General features: G+C 43.7%; 1 protein-coding gene across 1 annotated transcript in view; it reads left to right on the plus strand.

The window, feature by feature from the left end:
- MAP3K1 (mitogen-activated protein kinase kinase kinase 1) overlaps positions 1-25,698 on the plus strand; it is an 886,724-nt gene that overhangs the window by 833,363 nt on the left and 27,663 nt on the right. The window contains exon 19 of the mRNA XM_044063789.1: positions 25,456-25,587. Coding sequence (XP_043919724.1) covers positions 25,456-25,587 — 132 coding nt within the window. The remainder of the gene's footprint in view (positions 1-25,455; positions 25,588-25,698) is intronic.

Raw genomic sequence — 25,698 nt, forward strand, 5'->3', positions numbered from 1 at the left:
TACTGATAAGAGCTTGAGATCAGATATTCCATACTTGCTCCAAGTTTAGGGATCACCGTATATTACAGCAAATCACAGCTAGAACAGAATCAGACTCAGGCATTGGAGTTCATTGGAGCAATTTTCAACACAGTGTCAGTGACAGCTTCACTTCCTCTCCCAAGAGTACAAACTATCAGATTCCAGGTCAGAAAGATTATTCACAGTTCCATAATCGATTCTACAACCCTTGGGATCAATGTCTGTGGCTATAGTTCTACTTCCCTTGGCAAGATTTCACATGAGAATTCTTCAATGGATGTTAGAGACACAGTGGTCTATTCTTTATCAACACAAGTCTGCCAAGATAAGGATTACCCAGGCATGCAAAAAATAACGGTGGTGGATATTACAAACATAGTTACAGATAAAGAACATAGTACATTCAGTAGATAACTAGCATCTGTTCTGTCCACGAAGTTATAGCAGATATTAGTAATTGTTGCAATAAGAAGTTACTGCCATATAATAAGTAGATAGGCATGGAAGTATCAGAGCTTGCTGTAATCAAAGGTAGTTTGTGGGGTGGAAGAGAGGTAGAGGGTAGATGGAGTGGGAGAAGTTAGAGGGGAAAGTTACAAGGGCATAGCCAGCATGTTTTAGGTGCGCTTTAAGTAAAGCTTTGAAGTGGGTGCATGATGGTAGAGAGGTTATTGTGGGTGGGGGGTGTTCCATAATTTGGCTGTAGCACTGGAGAATAGTGCTTCTCCAGCAGTGTTATTGGCTCTAGTAACCTGTAATTGATTTTTGTTGCTGGATCGTAGTGGTCTGGTGGTGAGATAGGGTTGGAGTAGATAATGGAGGGATGGGACCTTTAGAGGATGGTTAACCAGTTTGTGGTTGAGTGTGAGTTGATACCATTGAAGGAGGTGAGGGAGTTCTAGCCAGCCTAGTTCAGTAAGTGAGAGACAGTGGTGACTGTGGTAGGATGCCCCAGTGGCAAATTTGGTGATTTTGTTGTAGCAGGTCTCGAGTTTATTTAGATTGCATTGCCTTAGGTTGGTATATATTGGAGAGGCATAAAGTAGGGTGGAGATAAGGTGCAAATTTGCAACTGAAATCCTAGCTGCTTTGGTAAGGAGTTGCTTATTTTTGTATAACGCTCCTAGTTTTTGGTGGACTTTGTTTATGGTCATGGATATGTGAATGTCAAATCTGAGATTGTTGTCTGTTTCAACTCCTAGCAATTTGGTGTGATCTGTTGGGTGGATAGTGGTGTTGTCTTTTGCTGTGATGTTAAAGTGAGAGTTGTTTTGAGTATGTTTGGTGGGTTCGAAGATGAGGAGTTTAGTTTTGTTTGGGTTGAGTATTAACTGGGCATCGGATAGCCAAGTTTCAATAGAGGAAAAGGCATCCTGTGTGACCTTTTGCAGTTCAGATAGGGACTGGGCTGAGCAGATGATGTTTGAGTTATCTGCATATTGTATGAGTGTGCCATGTTTGGTGGCAGAGGCTAGATTATTGATGAAAATAGAGGAGTTAGGGGTCCAAGGATGGATCCTTGGGGAACACCAATAGAGACAGGTAGTTTGGGAGATGTGTCATTTTGCCATACAACAGATTGTTGGCGGTCAGACAGGTAACTTTGAAACCAGTTGGTGACTGACTGAGAAAAGGATAGGTTATTGAGTACAGAGAGGAGTTGTTTGTGTGGGACCATGTCAAATGCTTAGATAGATCTAGGAAAGTAGCAGAGGAGAGATGGCCTTTGTTTTTATGGTGAAGGATAGTGTTAGTAAAAGAGAGTAAGGCAGTGGTGGTGATATGGTTTGGTTGGAAACCATGTTGAGCATTAGAAAGGAGGTTGGTAGTAAGGAGGTAGTCTGAGATTTGAGAGTGAATGCATCTCTCTAGTATTTTGGAGAGTGGAGATAGAATCGCTATGGGGCAGCATTTTTATCTAGGGCTTCCATGGACAACATATGTGTGGCTGCAATATGGGCTAATTCTCATACCGTTATCACTCTTTGCAAATTGGATATGGTATAGAGGGGAAGAGCAGCCTTTGGGTCAACTGTGCTCAGGAATATCCTTCCTTAGAGTGTACCAAGGGTTTTAGTTAGCTGGGGACTCTGTCCCAACTGTTGAGGAAAGAATGAAAATTGACAACATCAGATAAAAAAAAAGTTATGTACTCACCATAACATTCCATCTGTATTGTCTAGTTTCATTCTTCCTGAACTCCCCTCCCTCCAACCCCCTACCTTTTCAACTAATGACTTCTGGAAGAGTGGGAGCTTATAAGGACACCACTGATATCCTTTTAGTCACATGTTACAGTATTCATAACCTTTGGTTTATCCTCCACTCTTCTACCTGAACTTCCAGCCAGTATACAAAAGCTTTAGTCCCTGCAAGGTACATGGGACATCTGACATTGGCCGTAGGGTGCATGGGCCATAAAAGTGCTATCTGCAGGTACCTTCCCAGAAATTCTGTGCTGCCAGTCGAACGCATCCTGCCGTCTCTGCAGTCAGATCCTTTGTGTTTAAGGTAAGTACCCCATTGGTGCCTTTTTTATTCTTATTTTGGTCACTGCATGCCTGCTCAGGTACATGTCATCCAGGAAAGTAAAGTCCAAGTGCAGACATCAGTTCCCCCATAAGGACGCCCATGACTTCTGCCTTTTCTGCCTAGGGCCCAGCCACGACCATAAAACCTGCACGATTTGTCAGGCCTTCGTTCCTAAGACTCTTTGCGTCGGACTGCATGCCTTAAACATCTGTTTGGAAAACCAGCGTCTTAAACGCCTGGCTCTGGTGATGGAAGGGCTATCCAATCAGACCGTCGAGCTACTAAAAAAGAAGGCCAAAGCTTCCAGGCCTGAATCTACTGCTGCACCTCCTCCACCCAACATTCCCCCTGTGGCTGACATTCGACTGGAGGAATGTGTGGAACCAACCAATATAGGGATAGCAGGTACTGTTTCAGAGGCCGCAGAACCTAGGGCTGAAACCACTTCCATGGAGGTTATGCTGACGTCAGGCGCCGATGACAAGGGGGAAGCTCTGTTCACAACAGACATCCAGACCAGCTCTTCCACTGGTATACAACCATCTGAACCTAGGCCCTATACACTCCAGGCCTGTCTCGTCCTTAAAAAGAAAACAAAAGGCAAAACATGTCTCTCCACCTTCTGAAAGCCTGCCTGATTGGCAGGCTTTCTCCCAGAGTTTATGTAATGCCTTCATGGCCCTTAAGCTTTCAGTGGCTGCTTCCCCTGTGGCTGCCTCTCCAGTTATCAGTCCTAGGGCTGAGACTGAAGATCCTCTTCCACTTGAAGCTGAAAACTCTTCAGATTCCTCTTCAGAGGACACCCTTTCCTATGCCTCTCAAATCCCTGTTGCTTTTGAATATGTTGAGGCAGACTCCCCTGAAGAGGACCTCACCTGTGGAGAAAACGTCTCTCGAATGAGAGAGTTTTTTTTAAATGGGACTCCACTGAAATTACTGAGGTTCAGAAGCAGTATTATGAACTCTTATAAATGGACACCCCTTCACCTTCTGCCATTCCACCAGTCTTGCCAACCTTTTTAGATGCCTTCTATGTATGCAGCCTCTAAATATCCTGAATACCAACCCCCTGCCCCTGGAAGGCCTGACAGGTTTTATAAGGTACAAAACAGTCACAGAAACCAGCACAAAGTAAACCATTGGAATAAAAAGTAGCAAAACAGAAAATAAATTCCATTTACGGACACATTGAGTCGAAAGGCAAGCAACAACATAATTTATTGATCACAGTTCACAAGGCTTTCGGGAAAATACCCCTATTCACTGTGTCACAATTCACAAAGCATTTGGGAAAAAAACCCTTCTTCGGGATTTATAAGCTCCCAGAAGGGGACAAATCTCTGCTCAAATGCCCTGTTGCAAACCCTGGCACTATTTCAGTCTCTGCAGACAAGCCCTCCAGACTACTACCTTCCACCTCTGTCCTTCCCACTGATAAGGACAGTGAGACTATGGAATGCATTCTCAAAAAGGTATACACCTCTGCCAAAAGAAGAAATACTTATCCCAGCTGAATGTAATCTCCCTGTCATCTCAGATGTCCAAGGGAGAGCCGCTCTCAGCAAAGCTAAAAACACAGCATCAATGGGACCTGACGGTATCCCGGGTTGCGTGCTACGTGAACTCCAAGAGGAGCTAAACCCGCACATAAAAATGCTATTTAACCTTAGCCTTACTACAGGATATGTACCTGAACACTGGCGTACAGCAACAGTGGTCCCACTCCACAAACGGGGTACCTCTACAGACCCTGGGAACTACCGCCCCATAAGCTTAACCAGCCTGGTCTGCAAAGCTATGGAAAGAATCATTATGGAACTCATAAACAGAGACATTGGGGACCTACAGACACTTGACCCCACCCAGTTCGGCTTTGTAAAGGGCAGATCCTGCCTTTTGAACCTGGTTGACTTTTTCGAAACAGTCACTAGAGCCATTGATGAGGGCAAAGCAGTCCATACAGCCTACCTGGACTTGGCTAAGGCCTTTGACACAATACCCCACTCAGGCATCATAGATAAGCTCAACAGCTTAAACATAAACCCTTATGTCACTAGATGGGTTGCAAACTGGCTAAAGGACAGAACCCATAAAGTTAAAATCACTGGAGCAATGTCAGACTCAAAGCCAGTCACAAGTGGTGTCCCACAGGGATCTGTCCTGGGACCCCTCTTGTTCGGCATTTATTTCTCAGATGTTAAAGCAAACATGGGAGGGTTGAGGCTGACAAAGTTTGCAGATGACTGCAAACTAGGCGCCATAGTCGATACACCAGCAGACACATACATCCTAACAAAAGGCCTCACAGAAACGGACAACTGGTGCCGGAGTCATGGCCTTAAACTAAATGCCAAAAAATGTATAGTCATCCCCTTTGGGAAAAACAAAGTACCCACAAATTATCACATAGACAGCAACTCACTGAGTACAGAAAAAGTAATCAGAGACCTAGGGACCCAAGTCGACAGCGACCTCTCATTTGACACCCACGTTGCCAAAGTGGTTAGAAAAACATTCTACCTTGCACACCTTATCATGAAGGGATTCACATCCAGATCCAAGGATGTCATTGTACCCCTATACTCCTCCCTCATCAGACCCATGATTGAGTACAATGCCCCATTTGATATGTACCTCACCCGGCATTTGCAACAGCTGGAGAGACCACAAAAGTACCTCACCAAGAGGATCAAGGGTCTCCAACATATGTCTTATTCTGCCAGACTAAAGAAACACCAGCTCTATTCAGTAGCATACCGCCTGCTCAGAGGTGATCTCTGCCTGACGTACAAGGCCATGTCCAATCAGGAACTGATGGACATGCTCCACCTCAAAAAATCCAAATCCATCAGAACCACGAGAGCTAAAGACTTAAACCTCGGCACAAGTATGAATAGGACATGCCGGAGGGATAGATTCATAACCCAGAGGCTTCCCATGCTCTGGAACAAGATCCTAGTTCATGTTAGGCAGAGCCCCTCACTGACTCTCTTCAAGAGAAATCTTGATGAGTGGATGGGAGATCGTAAGTTTATCCCAGGGGTCACATCTGTCTCACTACTAGACAGGGCACAGTAAACTAATTATATATATAAGGGGACTTTCACTGTGTCACTACTAGACAGAGGCACAGTATTCTAAATTTATTCTGTGCATTTTTGTACCATTTCATGGGATGGCGAAAGCCACATCACTATGGCTAGGCTTACAAATGCCCCAGGGCAGATAACCTAGTACTAAACTATGAAACTTTTGCCTCTAGGGCTGTTAACTACCAGACGCACATGTCTAAATATGCCCTGGTCCTTTTGACTCAGGTTTCTAAACTTTTGGCTCATCTCCCAGACTCGCCTACTCATCTCCTTGTCCTCTCAAATGACAAAGGGTCTAGATTATAACAACGAACGATCAAATGATCGAACATTGTTATATCGAACTCAAAAGTTCGAATTCACAAGACATTGAACAACCAGAACAGCGATTTTTTCCCAGGGGGAAAAAAATCGCTATTCCCAAAAAAAAAAAAGACATTAAAACATTGCATAAAGTGGGGGGCTTTGCCTCCCAACCCACCCCCAAACCCCCCTACTTAAATATACCAACTCCAAGATCATACTACAGTGCCAAAAATGGCAAAGTGACAGAAGCAGCCAAACGACTTCTTTCCCAGGGAAATAATTCGCTTATATGCCGCTTCATCATTTTGCCTTTTCGACATTTCAAGTTCGATCAGGTTATCTGATAGGAACCCGTGACAAGACACTCGGATTAGATGCAATTATGATGCTGCAGAGGCCTTGGCCAGATCTGCAGCTTCTGCCTCAGTGCTCACGAGGTACTCTTGGCTGAGACTCCAACCCCTATCTGACAATATCAGGGCTAAGCTTTTGGATGCACCCCTGGAAAATTGTGCCCTGTTTGGGACCAAAGTGGCAGAGCTTTTCAAGACCCTTCAGCAAAAAGGGAAAGAATTACAAGATTTAAAGCATTTGTTTGTCTCCAATTCCTACATTTCATAGAAATTATCCCACTAAGACATTCTGCTCCTACTCCTCATTCTAGGAGCAAAAAGTGCTCCAGGAAGCAACAGCCTCCTTCCAGGCCTGATCAGACTCCAGCTCAGAAACTTTGGTTTCAGGACAGGGCAGGTAGTTTGCGACTACCTGCCTTCTTCTCCACCCCTTCCAGATTCCATCCCCTTATCTCAAAGACTGTCTCTCTGTCTTCCTGTCTAGCAAAGCATTACCTCAGACAAGTGGGTCTTATCAATTGTAGAAAAGGTTTACTTCATGACTTGGATCATTCCTCCCTCCTTAAGTGGCATCCCACAGCCACCGAAGGACCAACTTCCCTTTTTTCAAACAGTTTTAGGCAGCCTCCTCTCAAGGCACTATCCAGCTTGTCCCTCTGTCAGAGAAAGGAAGGGACTTTTACTCCAGACTTTTTCTAGTCCCAAGGAAAGACAGCCTATGGAGACCCATCCTGGACCTCTTGCACCTCAGCCTCTTTCTGCAAGTACTCACTTTTCCCATGCTTACGTCTTTTTCCCCTGCTAATGCTTCAGGCATTTCTGGCCACTTTGGACATCAAAGATGCATACTTGCATATCCCCATAAGTCCAAATTACAGGAAGTATTTACGCTTCTCTGTAGTTCCTTGCATTTTCAATTCTCTGCTTTATCCTTTGGACTATCTACTGCTGTAAGGGTATTCGCCAAGTGTTTGGCTAAAGTGATAGCCTGTTGCAGGGTGAAGGGATTCAGATTTTTCCGTACCTGGACAACCTCCTGATCCAGGCAGATTGCTCCATTTCCCTACACATCCATCTCCAGAAAGTCATTTCTGTTCTGCAGTCTCTGGGTTTCAGCATCAGTTTCCTCAAGTCCACACTAAACCTCTCCCAGGACCAAGTTTTCCTGGGGTGCAGAATCAAGACATATGTTACGAGAGCATTTCTTCCACCCCAAAAGGTGGAAAGTCTGAAGGAATACCTGTGTCAGTCCTCCACACCACTGCAGTGTTACCAAGAGAATATATCGGACTCCTAGGATATATGGCCTCTACTATACCGATGTTGCCATTGGCAAGACTACACGTGAGGAAACTACAGTGGTACCTGAGGTCCACATGGACCCAAAACTCCCACCCCTTGAACCACACCATTCCCTTCTTACCATGCTTGAGGAAGGAGATCCTTTGGTGGATGGATGGAGTCTTTCTCAACTCAGGACTTCCCTTACAACCCCAGTCCAGGAGATGTGCACAGATGTCTCAGACCTATTCTGGGGAGCTGCCATGGGCAGCTGGAAGGTGCAAGGCACATGGACAGGCACCTTCAAGAGGGAACACATCAACATCAGAGGGATGAGGGCCATCATCTTTGCACTGTGGGCCTTCCAACACATTCTGAAGCAAGGACCTCTGAAGTTGTTCACAGACAACACTACAGTTCTCTGGTATGCGAACAAACAGGGCTGAAAAAAATTTTACTTGCTATGCAGACTTGCACTCCATGCCTGGGAATTGGCGGCCCAACATGGAGTCACCCTGTAGGCAATCTACATTCCCTCAGCTCAGAACACTCAGGCAGACACCTTGAGCAGGTCCGTGTCACAATCCCACAAATGGATGCTACACAGGGATGTGTTCCTGGACATAGTCCACAGATGGGGGGGGTACACCACAAATAGATCTGTTTGCCTCCCCTCTGAACAGACAACTTCCGTACTTTTGTACCAGGGCACCCAGCCCCCTACCGAGGGCATCGGACACCTTTTTTCTATGTCATGGAAGGGGATGATGTCCTTCTATTCCTATGTTGCAGTATTCTAGTTGTGGGATTTCCTGCCCTCAGTCAAGTCGCCTGAGGGCAGGAAATCCTACAACTAGAATACTGCAACATGGAAGAGAAGGACATCTATGGTTATGGTAAGATTTTACACAACTATTCTTTTCTCTATGCATTTTCCCCCTTCATATTCTTACAAAAAGTTCTGTTGAAAATTCAGCAGGACGAGCCAAAAACCTTGTCGATGACTCCCTTTTGGCCAAGACAGCATTAGTTCCCCCTCCTTCTGCATTTAACCAGGGGCAGTCATCACACGTTACCTCACAGAGTGGACCTTCTCACACAGGAAGGTTCTATGTTAGCTGTCTTAAAAGACAGCTAGACCAATTTGATGGTGAGATCCACTTAGTGCTGTCCTGCCTGTGTGAATTATTGTAGGCAGGGCTGGCATGTTCTTCTGTTAAGGCTCACCTGACTGTTATTTCTGCTTGTCTGCCTCTTGACTCTCCTATTGCCTTCTGACTTCCATTGAAGTTATTCCTAAAGGGAGTACTGCATCTCAGGCCCCACAGGAGACCAGTTCCACCGCTGTGGAACCTGAACTGCATTTTACGGAAGCACAGCATTTCCCCTTTTGAACCAATAGCTACAGCTTCTCTAAAATACTGCACTTGGAAAACTGTGCTTTTGGTAGCCCTGATATCAACCAGGAGAGTGTCAGAGCTTCAGGCCCTCATGGCCACCCCACCTTTTTTTAATCTTCCACAAGGATAAAGTGACTCTAAGGACTAACCCGTCCTTCAGGCCTAAGGTGTCAATGAACTGTCCCTGAACCAATGTATTCACCTCCCCACCTTTTTTCCACATCCCCAGAATGACAGTGAGAGAGTCCTGCATTCCCTTGATGTTCACAGACAACTAAGATTCTACCTAGACAAGACCACGTCCATTAGGAGATCAGAGCAATTGTTTGTCTCTTTTCACCCCAAATCTCTGGGGAATCCAGTGACAAAACAAGACTATTTCTGCCTGAATTTCCAAGGCCATCTCCTTTTGTTACACCTACCTTGGCAAACAACTAAACTCTAAAATTAAAGCCCACTTCACTAGAGTCATGGCCTCATCTGGAGCCATCATCAAAGGGCTGGACACTGCTTCCATTTTAGAGGCAGCTACTTGGACATCTGTCCATACCTTCACCAAACACTACAAACTGGACCACATTTCCAGATCTAGAGCAGGTTTTTCTAGGACAATCCTGCATTGATTCTTGGAAAACAGTTCCAAGCCACCCTCCTCTTTTTCTCTGAAATTTGGCACTCAACCCAAGGATGTTCTTCGTGTTTCACTATTGCAGTCATCATATTTGGGTTATCTGCTTGCAGTAGTCCTCAGTCGACCTGATTATCAAAGTCTTGGGTCCTGCGTCGGTTGCTGTCTCATCTTCCATGACGTCCGGTCGTCAGGGGTATAAAGCATGCAGCCAACGCCATTACATCAGTCTTTCTTGATGTGCGGTGCCCGAAGCAGAAGCAGTTCGCAAATGCCGGTTGACCGACTCCTGAAATTTTCATTTTCGAGTTTCAGAACCGAATTCTTCAACTAAAGCTAAGTACCCCATTGGGGAAACATTTTCTTTCTCTAAACCAATGTCAGTAAAAGTCAATAATTGTATTTCTTGTGGAAAGCAAATACCTCATAAAGATTTTCATTTGTACTGTATTCCTTGCCTAGGCCCTGACCACGACTTACCTGGCTGTCAGTTTTGTGCCTTATTTAAACCACGAACTATTCATCGTCGTTATGTTTTTGCTTCTAAATGTTTTGGTACTCTGTTCAATTATTCAGATATGTCTTTGGTAAGCCATCCAACTACCAACATTCCGAAAAAACACAAAGATAAAGACAGAGACAGGCCGCCTAGGTCCAGAACTGCCAACGGCGCTTCTCCTAAGCTAGTCTCCAGTTCACTGGTACTCAGTGAGGCACTTCCGCAGCTCCTGATACCCGCTACTTCAGATTTGCAGGCCTCTACTGAGACCCATTCAGAGTCCAGTATGCCGCGAGATGCTTCAAATGTGGAACCTGCAGATGTCTCTACCTTGGATGGGTCTGGAGCCACTGTGCAAGCACTGGCTTCTGAGGGTGTATTCAGGCCTACTGACTTGCTTATTAAACCAACGCCATCTTCTTCTTTAAGGTCTAAAACTCGAACCATGACTAGAAAACCAACTCCCAGACCGCATGGTCAGGCCTCTATGCCTAAAAAGCAAATGATAAGAATGGCTGAAGACCTTATTACTTTAATCAGAGGAAGCCAGCCTTCCCCTTCTCAGTCTAAACCCAGAACCAGCAGAACACCCAGGCTTCAGTCCCAGGGTATGCACAGGACTAAGCAGTGGGGGGCTCCCACTTCCAAATCAGGGAGTAGTAAGACTCCCCCTACTGGGAAAGATTGCTCTGCAAGCAAAAAACTGGGAACTCATTAACCAGGACTAAAGGATTTTAAATATAGTTTCCCAAGGAGACCGATTTCACTTCTGCATGTTACTAACCCCAAACGGTTGGCCAGATCTACTCCCAAATCAGTGGGCAGAGGAGTACTCTCTCTCTTAAGCTTAAAGGCTATTCAAATTATACCAGAAGAGGAAAAGGGACAAGGTTTCTACTCGAGACTTTTCCTGGTACCCAGAATAGACAACTCGTGGCGTCCTATCCTGGATCTTTCTATCCTAAACACCTTTTTGGTGATTCCAAAATTCAAGATGCTAACTCTTCACCAGTTGCTTCCTATGCTAGGCAAGGATGCCTGGTTAGCAACACTGGATTTAAAGGAAACCTGCCTGCACATCCCAATCTGGGAGTCTTGCAGAAGATACCTACGCTTCAAAGCATGCTTGTCAGTTCTCTGCACTGCCCTTTGGCTTATCTGCTGCGCCCAGGGTATTCACAAAGTGCCTAGCTCCAGTCATTGCATTTTGCAGGCAAAGAAATATTCAAATATACCCATACCTGGACGATTGTCTAATTCAGGCAGAAAGCCAGGACATACTTTTGAATCATCTGGCCTTTGTACAAAAGGTGCTAACTTGCCTGGGATACACCATAAACGAAAATAAATCAAATCTTGTACCCTGTCAGCAAATTATATTCCTGGGAGCAAGCTTGAACACAACTTCCCAGATGGCTTTCCTCACTCCAGAGAAACAAATTCATTTGACAACTTACTTCAAACTAATGGCCACAAAAACCCTGCTATCTGCAAGGCAAATACTGCAAGCCCTGGGGTTCATGGCCTCCTGCATTGTACTAATTCCAATTGTAAGACTGCATATGAGGAAACCACAATGGTATCTAAAAAGCCTATGGCGTCAACATTCTCAGGATCTAGAAGCAATGATTCCTGTCACTCTTGCCTACAGTTAAAGTTCCTTTGGTGGGCGGATGCCTGCCACCAAAACAAAGGACTACCATTCACTCTACCCCCTGCCACCCAAACCCTATCAACAGACGCATCAGACTATGCATGGGGGGCTCACCTGGCAGGGAAGTGCATTCAGGGCAAATGGAACCCAAGTCAAATGCACCTACATATCAATCAAAAGGAAATGTTAGCTGTACAGAATGCTCTGACAGCCTTCAAGGACCACATTCTTCCAGGACAATTAATGGTAAAGATGGACAACACCACTGTTATGTGGTACATAAACAAGCATGGGGGTACCCATTCATACCCCCACTGCACACTAGCCATGGCTCTGTGGAACACGGCCTTGAGCTACCAAGTGCATCTACAAACTCAGGTCCTGCCAGGAAAACTCAATACATTGGCAGATGAACTAAGCAGAAATCTCATGGACCCACACTAGTGGAAACTGGAACCAAAGACTTTCAACATGTTGGATAAACAAATGGGGGAGCCCAGATATAGACCTGTTTGCCTCTCCCCAGAGCTACCAATTGGACAAGTTCTGCACAAGGACTCCCCACAAACAAGCTTGGAAAGTGGATGCTCTGTCCTTCAGCTGGAAAAATCTATCAGTTTATGCCTTTCCTCCTCTGCCTCTCCTCTCCAAAGTACTACTAAAAATCAAACAGGACAAACCAAGGACAATACTGATTGCACCAGACTGGCCACGCCAACACTGGTACCCCCTCTTGCGCAGTGTGTCACTGCTGGCTCCATAGCACCTGCCTCAGACCCCTACCCTGCTGTCACAGCAGGAGAGCCAGATTCTGCACCCTCAGCTTCAAACCCTGAACCTGACAGCCTGGCTAATTACCTAATCTCTTCATTACCATCCCTCAGTAAACAAGTGTTGGATGTCATTTTGGAGGCAAGGAGACCTAGTACTAGAAAATCGTATGCTGAAAAATGGAAGAGGTTCTGTGCCTGGAACCAAACTCAAGGGATGGGCACAGCAGCACCCAATTTACCTCAGGTTCTTCAATGTTTAACTGAGATGCTTCACAATGGCCTTTCTTTTTCCTTCATCAAAATTCATGTCTCAGACATTTCACAGAACCACCCTCTTTTCTCATCCACTGCTCAAACAGTTCCTCAGAGGGTTCAAAAACTTAAGACCACCCAGGACAGCCCCAACTTCAGCCTGGGACCTTAACTTTGTATTGGAAAAACTCACTCTTCCTCCTTTTGAGCCAGCTGCAAGTGCAGAGTTAAAATTCCCTTTCTTGGAAAACAGCCTTCCTTTTAGCAATCACTTCAGCAAGAAGGGTATCTGAATCACAGGCCCTTATGGCAGTGGAGCCTTTCATCATCTTTCATGCGGACTGGGTGTCCCTCAGTACCAATCCCTCCTTCATGCCTAAGGTAGTATCCAGTGTGGCTCTTAATCAGTCCATTCATTTGCCAACCTTCTTTTCTAATCTACAGAACAAAGGGGAACGGATACTGCACTCCTTAGATGTGCACAGACAACTTATATTTTACTTGAACAGGACTAAACCTCAAAGGAAATCTGAACAACTGCTGGTGGCACTTGCTGCAGGGGCAGAGGGGAAGGCTGTTTCAAAACAAACCATTTCTAAATGGATAGGACATTGCATTCATTTCTGCTATAAGCACCGTGGAAAACCTATCCCACAGGGGATTAGACCACATTCAACCAGGGCTACATCTACCTCTACAGCCTTTCTCAGAGGTGTCCCTACCAGGGACATCCTAGAAGCTGCTACCTGGAGTTCTGTACATACTTTTTCACCAAGCATTATCATTTGCCAATTTTCTCTAAATCCAGAGCTGGTTTTGCACTGCAGTCTTGCAAGGCCTTATAGCTGGTCCTAATGCTATCTAAATTCCTCCTCCCATCCTTAGCTTTGGGAATCTACCCAAATGTGATGACTGCAACAGTGAAACACGAAGAACATAGTACAGTTGTGTACACTTACCATAAATGTAGATGCTCGAGTGTATTCACTGTTGCAGTCCTGGTTACCCTCCCTCCAGCCCCTGACTTCTTTTGGCTATACCTCTAGTCTCTTTTACCATGCTTAAAAGCTTTTTGGTGTATTTGCTTTTTTGTTGGAGGTATAACCTTGTGTGTGTGTGTGTGTGTGTGTGTGTGTGTGTGTGTGTGTGTGTGTGTGTGTGTGTGTGTGTGTGTGTGTGTGTATATATATATATATATATATATATGTGTGTGTGTGTGTGTGTGTGTGTATATATATATATATATGTGTGTGTGTGTGTGTGTATATATATATATATATATATATATATATATATATATATATATATATGTATATATTTAATTGCTTCCCATTGGGGGGGCATCTGACATCTGGGGCAAGAAAAACTGATGTAATGGCGTCGGCTGCATGCGTTGTACCCCTGACGACCTGACGTCATGGAAGATGAGACAGCAACCGACACAGGGCCCAAGACATTGATAATCAGGCCAACTGAGGGCTACTGCAAGCAGATAACCCAAATGTGATGACTGCAACAGTGAATACACTCTAACATCTACATTTATGGTAAGTATACACTACTGTACTTTATGAATACTGCAACATGTGAATAGAAGTGCATAGAATGGTTGTGTAAAATCTTCCCATAACCATAGATGTCCTTCTCTTCCATGTTGCAGTGTTCTATCCCACCCTCCTATCCCCTATGTGTGTGTGTGTATGTATGTATATATATATATATATATATATATATATATATATATATGTGTGTGTGTGTGTGTGTGTATGTATGTGTATATATATATATATATATATATATGTGTGTGTGTGTAAACTTTGCTGGAACTGGGGTCTCACTGGGGCATCCATTTCTGGGGATGGTAAGTGCAAACGTCACTTTTATGGCCCACGCACCCTACGGCCAACGTCAGACGTTCCACATACCTCGCAGTGACTAAAGCTTTTGTATACTGGCTGGACATTCGGGTAGAAGTGTGGAGGATAACCCAATGGTTTTGAATACTGCAACATGGAAAAGAAGGACATCTATGGTTATGGTAAGGTTTTACACAACTATTCTTTCCTTATGTTGAACTCCAGATATTAGTTTCTTCTAGCAGGATATTGATGGTAATATTTCTTGGGTTGTGTAAATCAGCAAACATAATCTGACATATATTAGCGGATAGGGCATTATGTGTAAGGGAGGAGCTCGAGGGTTTGCTAGTGGCCATGAGCTAAAATAATGGCCAAGTCGGATCTGAGCGTCAGATCCGAACCCACCTGTTGTGGAAGAGTGAAAATGGACAACACAGATGGAACATTATGATGAGTACATAACTTCTTTTTATTTCAGTGTATCATAGAACCAGTGCCTTCCTGCCAGATAGTCAAAGGGTTTATTCAAAGATATTTCTGGTGCCGAAGAAGTAAGTATGAAAGCTGTGGAAACTTCTTTCTCAATCATTTTGTCAGAGTCCCAAAGTAGAAAATGTTACCCCACCAGACCTTTTTACCTTTTATCCCTTTACTAACTTTCATGGCTAAAAACAGGCTTAAAAGATGTCTACCATCACATTTTCAGTGGAAAACATTTCACACATTTCTTAATATTTTATGTATGTACCTTACACTGTCAGTTCCGTCTTGTCCTTTGAACTCTCTACTGCTCCGTGAGCATTTACAAAGTGTCTGGCTCCAGTAATTGTTTATTGCATACTTCAAAGCATTCACATTTTCCATATTTGGGTGGCTATTTTATATTTCCAGACATTTTTCCCACTTGTTAGGATCTCCTACTCAATCTGGGACTTCAAATGAACTTACAAAAATCTTTTCATCCCTTCTCAAAATAGTTTTCATGGGATGTCCGCTAGATTCTGCCCTGGGAGGAGCTTTTCTTCCCCCTGACAAAGAAGAACTATACCAAAAGATCTTGGTGAGTTTTTTCAAACTCTGGTATCTGCCAAGGAACTTCTTGAGATTTTGGGATATATGGCTTCTATGATTTTTATGATTCCTTTGGCCAGACTTCACATGAGGAAATTTCATTGGCACCTGAGATCAGTCTGGACTCTGCACCAACACCCTCTATCTTTTCAAATCCCTATGCTGAGGTTTGTAAGGAGGGAGGTTCTACGGTGGATGGACGCAGTTCTGTTGAATTTCAGATCTTCCTTTCTTCCTTCTGCCTCCTCTTCAGGCTACCCCAAAAGATGCTTCGGACTTTACGCAGGGGGCTATTTTAAAAGGTGTGAAAGTGCAAGATTGTTAACAAACTGCACAAACAAGAGCAAATAAATGTCAGAGATGATTGCAGTAATTAATGCTTGAAAACCTTAAATCAGCTCTAGTTTCCAGGACCTCTGCACATTTTCACAGAGAGCAACAAAATGATGTACTTAGTGGTGTTACTGGATCTTACCCACTTTGCAGACTTGCTGGGACAGCCTGTGAGGTAGCAGCTTAGCTCAGTTTGCTTTTTAAGGCTTCATACATTCCATCAGTGCAAAACTTTGTAGCAGACAAGCTAAGCAGGACCAGAACAACCCTTACAAATGGAAACTATATACCCAGGGGTCTTTAGGAATTGATCCAGCTGTGGAGAGCACCTTAAATTGTGTTTGAAAGGAGGTAAACAGATCAGACGGTAAAATTAATTTGGTTTCAGAGTGCCTTACACATGGGCCTTGAAGATGGACAGGAATGTTCCTTTATGCTTTTTATTCTTTTCCACTGATACCAGGATTTTTCTAAAGATCCATGACTCTTCAGAGATTGTGGTGGTGACTCCCTTTTGGCCCAGGTTGCAGTGGGTTACCTGGATGGTAATGTTTTTCAAATAATTTTATTAATTTTAATATGTTTATAATATATACATATAAAGGAAAAAGGAAGATTTAAAAAAATATATATAACAGTAGACTTTTTTCAAATAATCAAAAAACAAACGTCAAAGTTGATTTTCATTATATTTCACTATTAACATCTTCACTCTGTCCCAACAAGAAGGTTTTAATAATGCCATTTTCAGATCTTGACGTTTTTACTTCCTTTTCATTATTAACATATAATACTGGGTAGTGATGGAATTGAGTCAGATTTTGTTTTCTAATTACTTTTCTAGAAATTGCTAGGAGACCCCAGAACATACTGTATAGATTGCTACTTACAACAGAAGGTATTGGAGCATTTGCGAAAATTGTTGCTCTTGTAAGGTCACATTTATCTGTCCATATTGCTTTAAATAGATTGTTTATATCCTTCCAGTACTTAACTTTTTCACAATCTACAATTACATCTATCCAATTTGCTTTGGTTATTTTGCCGCATCTCCAGCATTTAGAAATTTCTGACTTACTAAGTTTTGATATTTGGAATGGTATAACAGAAGTTCTTTAAATATATTTCCGAGTTAATATTTTCCAATATAAACTAGAGGATGATAAAACTATAGATTTTAATTTCAAAATTAACACAGTTTTCATTGGATAGATAATCTGCCTGTTTGGTTCAGTAAATTCCAAAATCTATTGTCATTGTTGTTTTTATTGTTAATTATAATTTTATAGGATTTACAGATGGTAGACTTTTGCTGTATTTCAGACATTTTTTTTGAGAATGTGCAAGAGGGTACTGAAGGAGGATAAAAACCTGCTACTAAGAAACATTGTTTGTGTAAATGGTAAAAGATTTTATAGTTTATGCGTTTCAAAGAACCAGGACCCTTTTATGGCCAGGTTTGCCCCAGGGTCTTTTGATTATTTGTGTGAGTTATTGCCCTCTGGCCTTTCTCACTTTTCTGTAAGGATTCTTCTGTCCGTCACTTCTGCTTATCTGTCCTTGGATCTCCTTTTTTTCCTGTCCTCAAGTCAAGCAGTTTTTGAAAAAAGGTTTTACTTATCCATCTGTCGCATGTCTCATGTATTCAAATGAGACAGTGAGGCATGGGATACATTCAAGTCGATTATTGTACATAAACACATCAGGAGCTGTAACTGGAACATATACTTCGACCTTCATATGCTTACTGACTGACTCATTACTTTTAACACACACATGTGTATCTCCATTCAAGCTTGCAGTCACACTGATTGACTATACAAAATTTCACTGATCTCGCACTTGCTTAGTAGTGGCTGACTAGGTTCAGTATACGCACTGATCTTACACCATCCACCTAGAAAACAGGTAGCTTCTCCTTTGGTTCTTAACTTTGTCCATGAAAAAACTAACCTTTCTTCCATTTGGACCAGTTTATCAGGATGATTTGAGGTTCTTAACATGGAAGACTGTATTACTCATTGCTCTGACTTCTGCAGAAATGGTATATGCGTTACAAGGTCTGATTTTGAGTCGATCCTGCCACGTTTTTCACACAAAGACAGGATTTCATTGAGAACAAATAACTTCTTTTTTGCCTAAAGCGTTTTCACAGTTTACCTTGAACCACTCAGTTAATCTCCTTGCCTTTTTTCTAAAGACTAAAAACAAGGGAGAACCACTTCTTCTTATTCTGGATGTCTACTGGTCGCTCAGATACTGCTAGGTCAGAACTCAGTCCTTCTTTAAAGCTGATCAGCTATTTGTTTCCTGTGAAGGAAAGCAAAAAGGACAACCAATGTCAAGGCAGACAGTTATGAGATGGTTTTATCATGCTATTCAACCTTAAGCCATTTAGCAGGCAACATTAGGGCTCACTCCATGACTCTTTGGCTTCTTATGTGGCATTCTGGAATGTGGTGTGCTCTAGAAGTATTCTAGAGGCAGCAACTTGGTCCTCTGTGCATACTTTTACAAGGCATAACAAACTAGATTCCTTTTCCAGTTCCAGAATAGGATTTCTTGGAACCATTCTCCAGGGGCTTCTGGATTCTTAATCTACTTTCTTCTCTTAATATATTACTTAGCTATGGTTAACTACCCTAACTGTTTGATGTTCATCGTGCATACAGCTGCAGTCATCACACTCGGGTTATCCTGCCGTCAGGCGGGTCCTTGGTCGGCCGAATTCCAAAGTCTAGGTCCGGCGTCGGTTGTCGTCGCTTCTTCCCTGACGTCAGTGCGGCAGGGATATAAAAGAGGCAGCCGACGCCATTTTCTTCAGTCTTTCTTGCCGCGCGGTGCCCGAAGCAGAAGCAGTTCGCAAGTGCCAGTCAGCCAGCTCCTGAGATTTACGAATAGTATTTCAGCCAAAGTCTTCTTTAAAGCTAAGTACCCCGTTGGGGAAACTTTTCTTGCCTCAGACCGATGTCAGACAAAGTTAATAATTACATTTCTTGTGGGAAGCAAATACCGCATAAGGATTTTCACTCTTACTGTATACCTTGCTTAGGGCCAGACCACGAAGTCTCGGCCTGCCGTTTTTGTGCTAGGTTTAACAATCGCAGTATTAAGCGCCGGGCGGAGTTCGCCCATCATTATTTTGGCAAAAAATTTAATTATATCATGTCGTCAGATGCATCGACGCCAGTTTTAGGCAAAAAACGCAAGGACAGGCATCCGAGGCCTGCACAGAGTACTGAGATCACGCTTAGACCGACTACTGGTTCTCCGGTTCTCAGCAAGGCACCTGCGCAGCCCCTGACCACCGATGAAACTACTTTACCGGCGACTGCAGTACCCGAAGTCGCAGGATCCTCTGTCTCCATTCCCACTGCAGATACCGACGCCACTCCTGGCGGGGAAACCGAAAATTTAGCGAGGCCTGCCATTTCTGAAGGCGTTTTCAGGCCTACCACCTCCTCTATTAAATTGTTCACTAAATCTAAAGCTGCAATGAAAATCAAAAAACAGGGTCCTCAGACCCCCACTCTAGGCCCCATGCCTAAGAAACAGATGCTTAAAATGGCTGAGGATTTGATAACTCTCATCAGGGGTTCTCAACCCCCCTCTGACAGAAGACCCAGATTGGAGGAAGACTACCCTTCCTCAGACCAGGCTTCTATTACCTCAGACCATTCTGAGGACCAGGATTATGCCTATTCCCCTTTTGAAGACTCTGATGCTGAGGAGTCTATTCCCTCAGTCCCCCCCCCCCCCGAGGACTACTCTTTTGGGGAAACCTTGCATACATTGAGAGAGCACTTCCACTGGGAAGGCCAAGATTACTCAGATTCCAAGAAAAGGCTCAGGGAATTTCTACTACTTCCCCAGCATAAGCCCCTGGCTATTCCTCCTGTCTTAGATATTTTGGATGATGTGTACGCAGAAGCCAGTCTTAATCCAGACTCATTACCTCCAGCCCCTGTTAAACCAGACAGATATTACCGGGTTCCTGATTCTCACCAGTTCCTTTATAAAAGCCATACTGCTGACCCAGAAACAATTTCACAGGGTCCCAGGGGGATTAAGGCCTCTACTGCTAAAAACTCTTTACCTTCAGAGAGAGATTCCAGAGCATTAGAAAGGTGGGGGGAAAAGGTGTATACATCAGCCACTTTAACCATGAGGGCATTAAACTGTATATTTCATATGTTAAAATACCAACAGTTCTTGCTATCTCAGCTGAAAAGCAAAATGACGCAAACAGAACAACCAGACTTGAAAGAGTTGCAGGATTTGTTGCATGGAGCAGAACAAATGGGGAAACATACCTTGCAGTGTGGTTTTGATGCTTTAGAGACCTCATGTAGAGCTGCTGTCACGGGGTCTGTCATACGTAGACATGCTTGGCTCAAAGAGCAAGCCTTACCAGATCATGTCCAAGCAAAATTATTAGATGCACCACTGCAAAAAGATGTATTGTTCGGTGTTAAAGCTGAGGAGGTACTAAAGAAAATGGAGGAAAAAGCGAAATCTATGCAAACAGTTAAAGATTTCCTGCAGGTACAGCCTCCATGCTTCAGCAGAAACTGGCCTTCAAAAAATTGGTCCTTTCCAGCCACGGACAGACCCCAAAGGGGCAGATACAGGCGCCCAAGGGGTAGAGGACAACCTCAAGGATCTTACAGAGCTAGACAGTGGCAAACACCAGCCCCAAGAGGTGGAGAAGATAGACCGCAGTCATTTAGAAAACAGACGCAATGACTTTCCCCTATGCCTGCCAAACAAAGCTATAATGGCAGCACCTTTGGGCGGAAAACTGGCCTTATTTTCAAAAAACTGGCACATTGTTACAAAGGACAAATGGATTCTAGATATTATAGACAGAGGCTACAGGTTCCACTTTCACACCCTTCCAAAAAAGAGAGGCATGCCAAACCTGCCACAAAATCAATGGGCAGAGGCACAAAGACAAATTTCCGCTCTCTTGGATATGACAGCAATTCGAGGTACCTGCAAAAGAACATGGTCAAGGTTTTTATTCAAGGCTATTTCTGGTACCAAGGAAGGACAAAGATTGGAGACCCATCTTAGACCTATCTATTCTAAACACGTATCTAGAGGTACCAAAATTCAAGATGCTCACATTACAGCAGCTTCTTCCCATGCTGGGCAAAGGAGTCTTGGCTGGTAACGTTGGACCTCAAGGAGGCATACCTGCATGTCCCTATCAGACAAGATTTCAGAAGATACCTCAGATTTCTTGCAGGTTCAACCCATTACCAATTTTCTGCATTGCCTTTTGGCTTATCTACTAAGCCCAGAGTGTTTACGAAATGCCTGGCATCAGTAATTGCCTTCTGCAGACAACGAGGAATCCAAATCTACCCATATCTGGACGACTGCCTGATCCAAGCAGACAGCAAGGACATTCTATTGCAACATCTGGCGTTTGTAATAAAACTGTTAAACTGCTTGGGGTACACAGTGAACAAAAAGAAATCAAAACTAATACCTTCTCAACAGATAATTTTCCTGGGTGCCAGCTTAAACACAACGACCCAGATGGCCTACCTCACACCAGACAAACAAGGGTAACTGTCTCAATACTTCAACAGAATGGCAACTTTAACCAGGCTAACTGCAAGGAAAATCCTGCAGGCTCTGGGGTTCATGGCATCTTGTATCCTACTAATACCATTTGCAAAGCTGCATATGAGGAAACTACAATGGTACCTAAAAAACTTATGGTCTCAACACAGCCACAGCCTGGAAACAATTATACCACTCATTCCATGCCTTCAAAAGGAATTTTTGTGGTGGGCTCAAGCATGCCAAAGAAACACGGGTCTTCCTTTCTGCTTACCACAAGCAACTCAAATCATCACAACAGACGCCTCAGACTACGCCTGGGGAGCACACATGGCAGGTCAGTGCATTCAGGGAAAATGGTCCCAAAAAGAGATGCACCTACACATCAACCAAAAGCAGATGCTAGCCGTGCAAAATGCTCTTATGACCTTCAAAGACCTACTGCATCCAGGCCAGCTATTAATAAGGACAGACAACACCACAGTCATGTGGTAAATAAACAAACAGGGGGGAACGCATTCATACCCCCTGTGCAGGCAAGCCATGACCCTGTGGAACACAGCACTGGAATTACAAATTCAACTACAGGCACAATTCCTGCCAGGAAAGGAAAACACACTGGCAGACAACTTAAGCAGACATATGACAGACCGACATGAATGGAAGTTGCATCCTCAAGTCTTCTCAAAGATAACTCGGGCATGGGGGCAGCCAGACATAGATCTATTTGCTACCCACAGAAATTACCAGTTGGAGAAATTTTGCTCAAGGACCTATCATCCACAGGCCTGGAAAGTGGACGCACTCTCTTTCAATTGGACAACATTGACAGTCTATGCCTTCCCGCCTCTACCTCTACTGGCGAAAGTCCTACTAAAAACCAGAGCAGAGGCGCCACAAATGATTCTCATTGCTCCAGACTGGCCATGACAGCACTGGTATCCTCTCCTAAAGAGCCTGTCACACTCACCACCATGGATCCTTCCACAAGTTCCTCTTCTTTTGTCCCAGCACAATTACAAGACCCTACACAGCCAGCTTAGAACTCTAAATCTAGCTGCATGGAGAATACCTTAATTTGCCAACCGACCCTCCTCTCCAAGGAGGTACAGGAAGTCATCTTGGAGGCCAGGAGACCCTCTACTAGGAAAAACCTACTCCGCCAAATGGAAACGATTTTGTTCCTGGAATCAAGCTAAGGGTCAGAATCCTTGGGTAATAAATATACCTCAGATTTTACAGTACCTAGCTGAGATGTTAAACAGTGGCCTGTCCTTCTCTTCCATCAAGATCCACGCTTCAGCCATTTCAGCACAATACAATACGGATCCTCCTTTATTCTCACATCCTCTTTTAAGGCAGTTCCTCAGAGGGGCAAAAAATATACAACCCCCACGGAAACCACCAGCTCCAGCTTGGGACCTCAACTTCGTATTGGAGAAGCTGACACTGCCTCCTTTTGAGCCGGCTGCTACAGCAGAGCTACAATACTTGTCATGGAAAACAGCCTTCCTTCTGGCTATTACCTCAGCATGCAGGGTTTCGGAGCTACAGGCCCTCATGGCTGTGCAACCATTCATCATTTTCCATCAGGACAGGGTTTCCTTATGAACCAACCCTACCTTCATGCCAAAGGTAGTATCCAGTGTGGCTTTGAATCAGACTATTCATTTACCTACCTTTTATCCAAATCCACAGAACAAAGGAGAAAGGCTACTACATTCCTTGGACATTCACAGGCAACTTCGTTATTACCTGGACAGAACAAAAGTCATTCAGAAAATCTGAGCAGCTCTTTGTGTCCTATGCTACAGGTGCTCAAGGAAAGGCTATTTCCAAACAGACTATTTCAAAATGGATAGCTCACTGCATACGCTTTTGTTATTCATTTCATGGAAAATCAGTGCCTGTATACATCAGATCCCACTCCACCAGGGCTACAGCTACCTCAGCAGCTTTCCTCAGGGGGGTCCCTACCAAGGACATTTTGGAAGCACCAACTTGGAGTTCAGTGCACACTTTCTCCAAGCACTACCACCTTCCACTATACTCAAAATCTAGAGCGGGCTTTGCCACAGCAGTCCTGCAGGGCATTCTAGCCCCTCCTAATTCCGCTTAGTACCAGCCACCCTTACTTAGCTTTGGGATTCTACCCAAGTGTCATGACTGCAGCTGTATGCACGATGAACATAGTACAGTTTTGTACCTACCATAAATGTAGATGTTCGAGTGCTCATACAGCTGCAGTCCAGGTTACCCTCCCTCCATCCCCTCTTAGGACAGGGCTTATGCCAAACACCTTTATCATACAACCTATTTGAGGTATTCCTTTATGGTGTATTTGCTTGCAACTACTGTTTTGATTTATCTACTTATGTATGTTTGCATAACATCATGTTTTGCCTTCCTTTCTGGGGCAAGAAAAACTGAAGAAAATGGCGTCGGCTGCCTCTTTTATACCCCTGCCGCACTGACGTCAGGGAAGAAGCAACGAAAACCGACGCCGGACCTAGACTTTGGAATTCGGCCGACCGAGGACCCACCTGACGGCAGGATAACCCGAGTGTGATGACTGCAGCTGTATGAGCACTCGAACATCTACATTTATGGTGGGTACAAAACTGTACCTTTAGGCTACGGCAGCAGCAGCATTCTAATATTGAACATAGTACAGTCGTGTAAGTAAACTGACCATAATCATAGATATTCTAATAGATCACTGTTGCAGTAGCTGACCCTCTCTCCGCTCCCTTGTTTGTTTTTATGTATTACCAGGGTGTGAGTGTATATACCCTTGTGTATATAGCTACTATTGTTTTACTTTTACTTTACTAGCATTTGTTTTCCTTTCTGGACTATTGCCTCCCTCCCTTCCTGGGAAAAGAAAGCTCTGAAAGTTTTGGCATGCTAACTACCTTTTGTAGTTTATTTATTTTTATTTATTTATCCTTCTGTTGACAGGATTAGCCCCACTGGACTAGCTGTCTCTTTTCAGAGGGAACATACGTGGTATTACTACTACTAGGGAAAATTTGGCCAGGGCATTGGGGAACTTCCCCCTACCGTTTTTGGTAGATGCCATGGGATCTTTTGCATCCACCTGAACTACCACCAATTCATGTAGATGGGACATCGGTTTAACATTTCAACCAAAGGACGTGGAGTTTTGCTTGAGCTCCCTGCAGTTAGGGAGCATGGAAGGTGCCCTTAGTCTTTGAAAAGCTGGTTGGTCATATGTATGGCAGGGTATAACCTAATAGCTTAGGCTGCTGCAACAGTGATCAGGTAATTCATGTAATGATATTGTTAAGTTTATGTGCACAGCTTTACTCTCTGAAGGTTTGGTGCCCTAACTGCTGACTTTATACTGCTCTGCTTGAGCTGGTCAGTGGTTAGGGCACATGGAAGGCACCCTAAAGTATTTGAAGCTAGACGGTTATCCTGTTCTTGATAGGATATGACCAATATAGCTTTGGCTGCTGGAGCAGTGATCTATTCGAACATATACTGTTCAGCTGTACTTTCTGAGGTTACTGAGTTTGCATCTCCCTTGTGTACACTCATGCTGCTGTTTGAGTGTTTTATTACAGTAGAGCCAGACTTTATTAGAAGTTGACTTATTTTCTAATCTTGACCATTGCTTGACAATGAGATTATAAACAGGCTGGATTAAAGGGATAAACTCCATGAAAGTGTTAAGCAGCTGAAAGATGACAGCAATCTGTTAGGATGAGTATGTCACATGCAGAAGTACTGTATAGCAGTTACTCACATAGCTGTTTATTTTACTAGTTCCTATGCTTTGATTGTGTTCTTTACTGTTAAAGGTACTGAGAGGCCAGCAGTATGGTCGAAGCTGTGATGTGTGGAGTGTTGGTTGTGTCATTATAGAGATGTCTTGTGCTAAACCCCCGTGGAATGCAGAAAAACACTCTAATCACCTTGCTCTAATATTTAAGGTAAGTTGTTTCAGGTAATACATATGGTCTTCCTTTGAACAGTTCTTAAATGTATGTTTTATGTTTATAGAAATTTTAAATATATTTGTTTGCAGTTTTTGACTAAGAAGT

This window comes from Protopterus annectens, chromosome 2.part2 (genome assembly GCF_019279795.1).
Source record: "Protopterus annectens isolate FY-2018-M chromosome 2.part2, PAN1.0, whole genome shotgun sequence".
Taxonomy (NCBI): Eukaryota; Metazoa; Chordata; order Ceratodontiformes; family Protopteridae; genus Protopterus; species Protopterus annectens.